This window comes from Nicotiana sylvestris, chromosome 10 (genome assembly GCF_000393655.2).
Source record: "Nicotiana sylvestris chromosome 10, ASM39365v2, whole genome shotgun sequence".
Taxonomy (NCBI): domain Eukaryota; kingdom Viridiplantae; phylum Streptophyta; class Magnoliopsida; order Solanales; family Solanaceae; genus Nicotiana; species Nicotiana sylvestris.
The window spans coordinates 171927280-171937528 of record NC_091066.1 but is presented as its reverse complement, the minus strand read 5'-3'; the positions used below and the strand labels follow the sequence as shown (position 1 = coordinate 171937528).

Below are 10249 nucleotides of genomic sequence, written 5' to 3'. Positions count from 1 at the left end.
AGGTACCTCGAATCTCGAACTTGGTACCTTGTCCTCGTGCTTCGGTCTGATCTATTATGGGACCGATCTTCGATCTTTCACACTGGACTTAGTAAATCAGTAAAATCGGGCGGGCCCAATTTTAAACGTATACAGTTATAATGATATGTTATTGTGTGCTACTTATAAGATCATCACAGATTATTAATGCGTGCATTCGATCATTGCGGAAAAATTTTCCCATGGCACATCCAAAATATGGGGGCCACGATGTAGAGGAGCAGGATCCGAAGCGGTAACTTCTAGAAGAGACTTTTGAAAGAATTTCAACTAATTGTGTCATAGTTGAGCGTTTATGTCAAATTGCTATCAAGAATCTTGATAAAATTAAATTGATTAACTTGCCTTTATTTGAGTTCTTAAATTATTTATTACTATTTAATTTACTTATCATCAAGATATTTTGATAAATGATAATTTTTCTCAAAAAGTAACTGGCTTGGTGATAGGATCAGGTCTAGCATTCACAGCACAGGATCCACATAAGAAGATATCAAGGCATTGCAATACTACAAAAGGTCAAGAATGAAGCTTGAAACTACAATTTACAATTATGGCTCATTTGCTCATTTTTGTGTTGATTTTAATTAGCAAATATAAATAGCTAAAGTGCAGGGTTTAGTTAGGAAGTTAGATTTTGATTAATGAGTTGATACTCCTTTTGGTGTATTATGGTTATATCTTTTTATCTCTTTAATGAACCTAATTTGGACTTCCCTTGTTACGGATCTAAATTGTGAGTTCAATCTCTTCCCTATTGGATTGATTATCCTTTCTTTTCTTCCAATTTGTGTTTCTTTTTGCCTAATTTATTGTGTTATCCCCTTTATCCTATTTTGTTTCTTTACTTATTTATTTGCTTCTATGTCTTTGTACAAAGATTTAAACTCTATGGCACATATTTTAAAGTTGTTAGAAAATAAATTCTTTCAAGATTGATGAAAGAACTTTTTAATTGTAGATATTTCGTAGATTTTATTCTCTTACTACCAATATAACGCTTGAATTGACGAAAATTTGTGTCCAAATATCTAGCAAAAAGGTATCCAATGAAAATATATCATATGTGATCTTCAAATCTTGTGTCTTATGCAAGATTGATACTTTGTTCAATGGAAGAGATTGTGTGCATATTTTTAAAATTTTTATTAGTAATAAAGATTCTATATAGCTGTTATAGAGGGATAATTTTACAAAGAACACTATAAATATGATTGTTGTTGTTAGGGGTGTCAATGGTTCGGTTCGACTGGTTATTTTATAAAATTTGTACCATACCATTTTTTCGGATATTCTATTTTGTATAACCAAAATTAGACTTTTCGAAATCGTCCCAATCATGTCGGTTTCACTTCGGTATCGGTACCGTTCGGTTAATTTTCATTTTTTTTTAAATGTCATTAAAATTCACTAGTAAAAATAGAATGCAATAACATACGTTCTTTTATAGGACTTAGCAAAACTCTCTAGACATTTTTACTGTTTAAAGGATAATGAATTAAAAAACATGAAAGATGGCTAGAGTATAGATACACAACTATTCGACAGCAACGTAAAAGAAACCAAGTAAAAGCAAAGAAAATATAAATCACACGAGTGGAAAGATATTAACCAAGTTGGGATTCAAGAATAAAGTCTATATTAAATATTCAAAAAGATAAATTTAAATAATATGAAAGGAAACATATTCAATACATTGTAGTTTGCTACTCATAATCGCTAGAATACTTTGTGCCTTGCTAATAAAGATACTTGAAATAGCTTAGTTTAAATATAAATAGCATAATAGATTTTAGGAATTAGTATTTTGAGTTTAATTACTTATTGACTTGTAACAGTTTTTATAATTCCAAGGCCCAATGAAAAATTTAATGCTTTATTAGTTTTAAACTTACTATATAAATTTTTCATATGTAAAATTTAATCGGTATAGTTCGATATTTTTTCAATTTATTTTTATAAAATAAAAAACTTACCCTAATTATCGGTACAGTTATAGATTTATATAAAAATCTACGGTTCTTCAGAAGAAACCTAAAAATCGGTTCGGTGCGGGACGGTTCGATCGGTTTAGTCGATTTTCAAATATTCATTGACACTCCTAGTTGTTGTTATAGGTAAAAAGCAGTTACAGAGAGGTAAAATATAACTTAAAAAATCAGTTCTAAGGAAAAATTGACTTTTATAGTAAATGACTGTTATATAAGGATGTTGTTACAGAGAGGTATGAGTGTAGTTGGTAAATTATGTTCTTGACGGTGTATGTCACATATTATTTATTAAAACTAGAAAAAACAGCGTCAAAACTAGCAAAAATCCAACGGACAAAAAAATCGGCTGAATTTGATTTGGTTCCAACATTTAAAAAAGTTTCAGTGAGAAAGAATACGGTGACTGTTGATGATATAAACAAAGGGCACATTGGTCAATAACCATAAAAAATTATATGACAGCTACAGTTGGTAGCATGTGCTCAGCTATTGAACAAATCTAAAGAAGGTACATCTGTAACCGGAACAGCACTTAAATGACTAAATTACCCTCATCAGAAAGCAGATGGAGTGCTACAAATAACACACTATTCAACAACCATAAATAAAACGTGTTCAGCTACTAAAACAAATATAAATAAATCTATGTTTGTAAGCACTCCAGCCATGTTAATGGAGTGCTATTGCCTGTTAACTCTCACTTATAAAATAGTAGTAGAAAAAATATGAACCAAAACACAACCAAAGAAAGCATTAAGCTCCCCAAAAACTATTTTCCACAAAATTCATTTCACAACCCCCCCAAAAAAAAACCATGTTTAGAGCTATTCCTTTCACTGCTACAGTGCATCCTTATGCAATTACAGCTCCAAGGTCTCTTTAAGAAGAAAAAAAGATTCTTGAAAATCATGTTTTTTTGGTTATATTCTGATAAAGATTGGGTTTTTTCTGAGTTTGTGATTAAATTTTGTGTGTAAAATTGCAGGTTGGTGGTGAAAATGTCAGCAATAGCCACCAAGAATACAAGAGTGGAGTCATTAGAGGTGAAACCACCAGCACACCCAACTTATGATTTAAAGGAAGTTATGAAACTTGCACTCTCTGAAGATGCTGGGAATTTAGGTTTGGTCTTAGCTTATATCTTTTTTCTTTTTAATCTTATTATATTGTTAAATGGGTTGCACTCAATTTTATTACTTTAGTAAATGCTGTAATTACCTAATATGTGGCCTAACTGTGTATATATTTTTTACCCGTTAGTGCATAGAACTTAAGCAATTTATTTAATTTTGGAGTTGCTTTATGAAGTTTAGCTATAGTTCTTTTTGTTAGTAAGTGTTACCTTTAGTTTAAAGAAGGGTGTGGGTAGAGGCAGATACACGATTTGTGTTCAACCTTTAAGGTTCTTAGTATTGAATCTATCATATTTTTGAAGTTACGGGTTCAGATTCACCATGTGTTGCAATTTTAGTGAATTTTTACACTAAAATTATGCCCCGTGTCCAAACTGGTACTATAACGCTACATATGCCTCTGTTGGGTGGATTGTGGGGGGGGGGGATAGCTCTGTCAAAAGTTATTTTTTTGGTTTCTCGCCCGGTGTCCGTTGCCTGGTTTGTGGTTCGACCAATCCGTTTGAGGTAAAGGAACGACTCCATTCTAATCTGAGACATATGGTTAAAGATAGAGGGTACTAACCACCCCACTTACAACCTTTGGTGGTAAAAGTTACATTATTTAAGATCAATAGTTGTGGATATTGTCATGTACTCTATCAGTTTGTGCTTGATGGGAAACTTTGTGTGATTAAGTTTCTTGGAAATAGCAATTTTTTAAGCACCTGGTTACCTTTGTGAATTTGAGTACTCAATTTGAAAAAGAGATGTCTATTTATTCAATGTTTTCTTGGGTGAAATGCAGGAGATGTGACTTGTAAGGCGACAATTCCTCTTGATATGGAATCCGATGCTCATTTTCTAGCAAAGGAAGACGGGATCATAGCAGGAATTGCACTTGCTGAGATGATATTCGCGGAAGTTGATCCTTCATTAAAGGTATTGATTTTGCTATTAAGTTGTTCCAGTAACCGGCATATCTATTTCGAAAAAGTTTTTGATAAAGGGTAATTTTTAATTTCTTCATGATCTTATTATCAGGTGGAGTGGTATGTAAATGATGGCGATAAAGTTCATAAAGGCTTGAAATTTGGCAAAGTACAAGGTAAACTAAATGTGATAAAATGATGACTTGCTAATGATTTTTCAGCTTATTAATCTTTCCTTGACTTTTGTAGGAAACGCTTACAACATTGTTATAGCTGAGAGGGTTGTTCTCAATTTTATGCAAAGAATGAGTGGAATAGCTACACTAACTAAGGTGTGTTTCTCTTCATATAAATAGTTTATCCTTAAAAAAAATATGGAAAGATATTGCCATGAATGGAAATGGTTAGTGTCATTGATGAGTTGGTTTCAGTATTTCAAGTTAAGTGTAGGTCTGAGACTGCTGAATTGTTCTATGTCGAAGAATACTGAGTTTCGTGCAGAACATATGTGTTGCTCCATATTTAGACATTCCTCTATGATATAAAATAGCTATTGTTGTTCGTCAGGTTGTGCAATTGGCTTGTTAGGTCATTGATCCAGCTCAAAGACTGTTGAACTAAGAGACTTTCTCCGTATTTGCATTTCAATGTATTATGGTTGAAAAACTAAAGTCTCCATTCTTCAATATTTCGAGTATGATAGCTTCTCTGAGATGACTATTTGCCACTGATGTTACTTGCTTGGCGTGTGAGTGCTATTAGTATGACCTTATTTGGATTATTTTTTTCTTCTTCTTAATAACGGTGGTTCCCGTTTAGTTTGCGTGCGCCTCGACTATTCCACTGGGTACATGCTGCCTTCCATCGGCACAGGTATCAGGTAACTCTGTTAATGAAGGCTTAGGGATAAAAGGGCAGCCCGGTGCACTAAGCTCTCGCTGTGCATGGGGTCCGAGGAAGGGCCGGACCACAAGCTTTTGTTGTCTTTTGGAATTTGAATCCTGGTATCCCATAGTTTACACCCACTTCATTGACCGCTAGGTTGTCCCTTGGGTGCTAATGTTATTTATATTTTGAAACTTCTTGTTTGTCTTTTATGCTGAAGATGGTCCTGAATAGGCTAGCATTGTGGGGATCCAACTTCCTGAATTCATTGTTTTCATATTTCTATGAGAAGTAGCCTTGACCAGAAAGATAAGAGTTCAAGTCTTGGAAACAAATCGTGTGTATTCGTTATAAGGCTATGCACATCCACTCTTCTGAGACCTTAGATGGTGCCAGAGTAATATATTGAAAACTATTTTGCAATCAGTCTATGAGAAAGACTCCTCTGTTTAACTAAATAATTCCATTCCGAGATGTCAATTAGCTTAATTTCTTGCCTCTATAGTAGTGATTAGAAGGGACTGAGTTTTTTTTTTTATTTGCAGGAAATGGCAGATGCTGCACACCCTGCTTACATCTTGGAGACTAGGAAAACTGCTCCTGGATTACGTTTGGTGGATAAATGGGCGGTAAATATTTACTCACCAAAATCATCTACTTGTCAAGGCTATCACATGTATAGTTTATCTTGGCTGACTTTCTACCTGGCTTTAATTAAAGGTATTGATCGGTGGGGGGAAGAATCACAGAATGGGCTTATTTGATATGGTAATGATAAAAGACAATCACATATCTGCTGCTGGAGGTGTCGGCAAAGCTCTAAAATCTGTGGATCAGTATTTGGAGCAAAATAAACTTCAAATAGGGGTTGAGGTTGGCCTCATATACCTTTGAATTAAATTCTTCGATATGGTTTTAGATTTGTGTCCTTATCTTTTAATTTTATCGTTTGCACATTTGATATGTTTATTTGGACCTGACAGTTCAATTACCTATTCTACCATCCGTTACGCTATACTTTTTTGTCAGTTTTGGTCAGATAAACATCTTTCTAGAGCCATTCCAATCATAAACTATTTATATTTTTGAAGATATAAACTTTATGGCTGATGCTACTTCCAATATCCTTTCACTGAAGAACTAAATTATTTTCTGTTGAAAACAAATGTTAGTCCAAGAAAGAGATGTTTGACCTATATGTGTCTTTCATTAAGTTGGTATTCGCTCCTACTTTGGATAGTTAAGAAGACTATAGATAAAATTTGACAAGGTAAAATTTAATAAATGTGTCAGCATCAAGAATATGCTGGTAGGAACCCAAATTGTCTGATTTGCGATCCACGAAGTTACGCAATTGTATTTGGCAGTAGAGCTGTGGTCCTTTCATAATGTATTCTATTTGTGGTATTGAACAGAGTTTTAAACCTTTTCTCCTATCCAACAGGTTGAAACCAGGACAATTGAAGAAGTACGTGAGGTTCTAGACTATGCATCTCAAACAAAGACTTCGTTGACTAGGATAATGCTGGACAATATGGTTGTTCCATTATCTAACGGAGATATTGATGTATCCATGCTTAAGGAGGCTGTAGAATTGATCAATGGGAGGTTTGATACGGAGGTAACGCCTGGTTTCATTTTCATTAACTATTTCACACGTGTCAACTATGTTGCTCGGACTCTTCAAATATGTAGCAGGATGCGTGTCAAATCCTCCAAAAGTAGTGCATTTTTGGAGGATCTGACAGGGGTGCGGCATCATTTTAAGAGAATCTGCGCAACATAGAGTGTCAGAATATGGAAGACTTACTGAGATGCAATGCCTTGATTTTTCATAAAAATGAAGTAACGCCTGGATTTCCTGTAATCGTATATCTTTTGGTGACATGCTGTTGTTGTTGTAATGGTGGCAGGCTTCAGGAAATGTTACCCTTGAAACAGTACACAAGATTGGACAAACTGGTGTTACCTACATTTCTAGGTATGCATTTCGCTCTTGCTATTTTTTTCCAAAGATATCCATACAAGACAGCAGAAGACACATATATAAGAGATTTCTCAGTGTTTGTTATTAGTATAGCTGGGATGCCTTTCTGTTTCTTTTCTTTTCCTTCTTATAATAAGATGGTTAGTATACTTGCCTTGTTCAGACAAACGAAAAAGATGGTTACTTTACTTGCGCATGTTAGACCAAAAATGGTCTCAGTAGATAGTCTATGTTATGTAACAATTCTTTTGATAGGCAAAAGTGACAGGTTTTTATCCTTAGTATTAGGTGCGCGAAGGTTTGTTATGATACTAAAAATAGAGTTTAAATCTTTGCAGTGGTGCCCTGACGCATTCCGTGAAAGCACTTGACATTTCCCTGAAGATCGATACAGAGCTCGCCCTTGAAGTTGGAAGGCGTACAAAACGAGCATGAGCGCCATTACTTCTGCTATAGGGTTGGAGTAAAAGCAGCTGAATAGCTGAAAGGTGCAAATAAGAATCATTTTACTAGTTGTCAAACAAAAGATCCTTCACTGTGTAATCAAACAAAAAGATGTAAATTGCTGGAATATCTCAGATGGCTCTTTTCCAACCTTATTGCTTGAGTTGGTAATTTCATTATAGCTTTGTTTTCATGTTTCATGGAATTTGTTACAATGAAAATACTTGATTTATAAGTTTGGTGTATGTAAAATTCTGTGTTACTTCAAATATTTTGAGATGTTGAATATCATGTTCTTAAGCTGGATCAGCAGGATATAGTCACTAAATAATTTCTGTGTCTGCTCATTTACAAAGATCAATTTATCCAGCTCATTCTTAGGGAGTAGTAATAAACTGAAGAATTAACCCAAATAGCCGCACACCCAACATTTAAACTAAAAATAGCCGGTGAAGGTATAATATATGCATAATTTAGTATAATTGTACATAATCAATGTATAAAGTATGTTTATGACTAAAAACAGTAAACAATGAATATGGACGACTATTTGTGTAAAAATCCCTAATAAACATGATTTTCTTTTTACACCAAAGAGTAAACTATTAGATTTAAGGGCCTAAGCAAAATCTATTTTAATGTGAAAAAGCTCACATAAACGGATTTAACGAATGAAGTATCTCTCTAAAGGAGAAAATTCCAACCTAAGGACAATGCATTAGACATTCTTACACATACAGGGGCGTATGCAGATTTTTTTTTAAGCAGTGTCAAAATTTAGAGAGGCGTATAAATGAAAAAATTACTTTAATAAAATCATACTTTAGAAAAACACAATTCAAATATAGTAGTACAGTTCTCCCCCACGAACTTTTATTTTTATAAAATGTACTCATAATAGACTCAGTACAAATATAACCAAAAAAATCTATATAAGGCAGCAAACATTTACTCAATAGGACGATGCTTCTTTCAAAAAATTTCCAGAAGAATACCAAAATATTACGAAAAAAGTTGTTAAAACTATGGGGAGTCGAACGCTTGACCACAAGCAGAAACTGGATTACTTCACCAACGGACCAATATAGTTGTTAACTCAAGTTGTGCCATTTATTTATTTATTTAGACTATATTTTCTTTTTCAAATTATTTACATATATATTAATAAATAAAAATTTCCGGCCAAACGGTGTCGGATGACACCGCTTGGCTCAACGTGCCTCCGCCCCTGCGCATATATATATAAATTCAAGAGTTTAACCTCACAAGATATTTTTCGTTGGTGGGAAAAGAAGATAATTACATTGCTTTATAACTAAACTGTAGAAATATATAAAAAATGAAAACAAAAATAAAGCAAATGTATTATATTTTATGCTCATAATACTTTGATCACAAACTAACATTTTCTCGGGAAAAAAGGTCAAGAATGTGCTAACAAAGAGGATAGAAAATTTCAGTGCCGTTTGTTTTGGACAAAATGAGGTGATTAAATGTGGGAATGCAAATATATAATTTTTTCAACACTAAAGAATTAATTGTGGCTATTTTTGGTTTTTGGAAGACTTTGAATTAACTTGTAGTTTCTGGAAGTCATAATAATTGAATGATAAAGTGTTGGCAGACATTTTAGAGGTGGGGAGGAAAATGAATATGTCATTTTCTTTCAAGTAAAAAGTATGATTTAGTTATACTTTACTCATTCAAAATTAATTTTCTTTTGGTCATATTAGTTATCTGAAATTGTAATACAATTATCATGTGGTGAGCAATAATAAGAAATAGTTATAATAATTAATTCCCATATTATATTGCTAATAAGAGGGGTTGTTCTGATGGTAAGCAACTTCCACTTCCAACCAAGAGGTTGTGAGTTCGAGTCTCCCCAAGAGCAAGGTGAGAAGTACCGGGTTTCTATTTGGAAACAGCCTCTCTACCCCCAGGGTAGGGGTAAGGTCTGCATATGTTGTTGTTGTATTATATTGCTAATACACATATTCTTTTGCTAATACACATATTCTTATTTTATATTCTACCCTATATAAAATAATTAATAGATGATCCACTACTATAACCTAATACATGCATAATTAAATACCACCAACCAAATAATGCATTAATTATGTGACAATTATTTTTTTCCCTCGTGCGACCAACCAAACACAATATTATCTAATGCAGGACTTTATTGAGTTAGATATATCATATAGAAAGTCAAATCATCACCCTTTTAGAAAATACTCATCAAGACCCTCTCATCTTCCTTAACCACAATGTCACAATTCCAAATGCACCACTAATCAACCCCCTTTCTCTAGAAGTAAACCAATTCACCAAAGACAATTAGGAAAAGTAAAGAAATGGTATGTTGTGCCACTTTTAGAAGCATAAAATAATTTAAGATAATTGACTAAAGCACCTAGGTTTAGAATCAAAAGTTATTTGTGTTAGTATTCTGTATTGATTAAAGCATGGTATGAGATAAGATTGAGCATGTTGTTGTATTTTGTATTCGAAAATATATTTAAAAATAAAAATGAAATGAAACCAGAAATGTAGAAGAACCGAATTAATTCGAGCCCACTCAATTCATAGTGTTTCCTTAAGGAAATTAATCCCCCTCCTAGTACCCGAAGTTTAAGATTATTTTCTCTCATGATAGAACAGATTACTCTCACTGATGTAGCGGTACTTCAAACCCTAGTAACAACGAACTCAAAAACAGTAGTAAATCACACTTACTGCTTTCTTTTCTATTAAAACAATGCAGAAAGAAGAAGGAGAAATTAGAATCTTCGTAAGGAAAATCCGAGGGAGAGTTCATGTATTTATAGCTAAAACGTTGGGTAATACTGAAAA

At 33.4% G+C, this 10249-nt stretch overlaps 1 protein-coding gene across 1 annotated transcript; it reads left to right on the top strand.

The window, feature by feature from the left end:
• Positions 1-2641: 2641 nt before the first annotated feature.
• Positions 2642-7659, top strand: LOC104240014 (quinolinate phosphoribosyltransferase [decarboxylating] 2b, mitochondrial). The gene is made up of 10 exons (XM_009794795.2): positions 2642-2903; positions 3016-3152; positions 3951-4084; positions 4187-4250; positions 4324-4406; positions 5505-5588; positions 5680-5832; positions 6404-6580; positions 6873-6940; positions 7285-7659. The coding sequence occupies exons 1-10, from the start codon at positions 2845-2847 to the stop codon at positions 7379-7381; spliced, it is 1056 nt and encodes a 351-aa protein (XP_009793097.1). The 5' UTR covers positions 2642-2844; the 3' UTR covers positions 7382-7659.
• The last annotated feature ends 2590 nt before the right edge of the window (positions 7660-10249 follow it).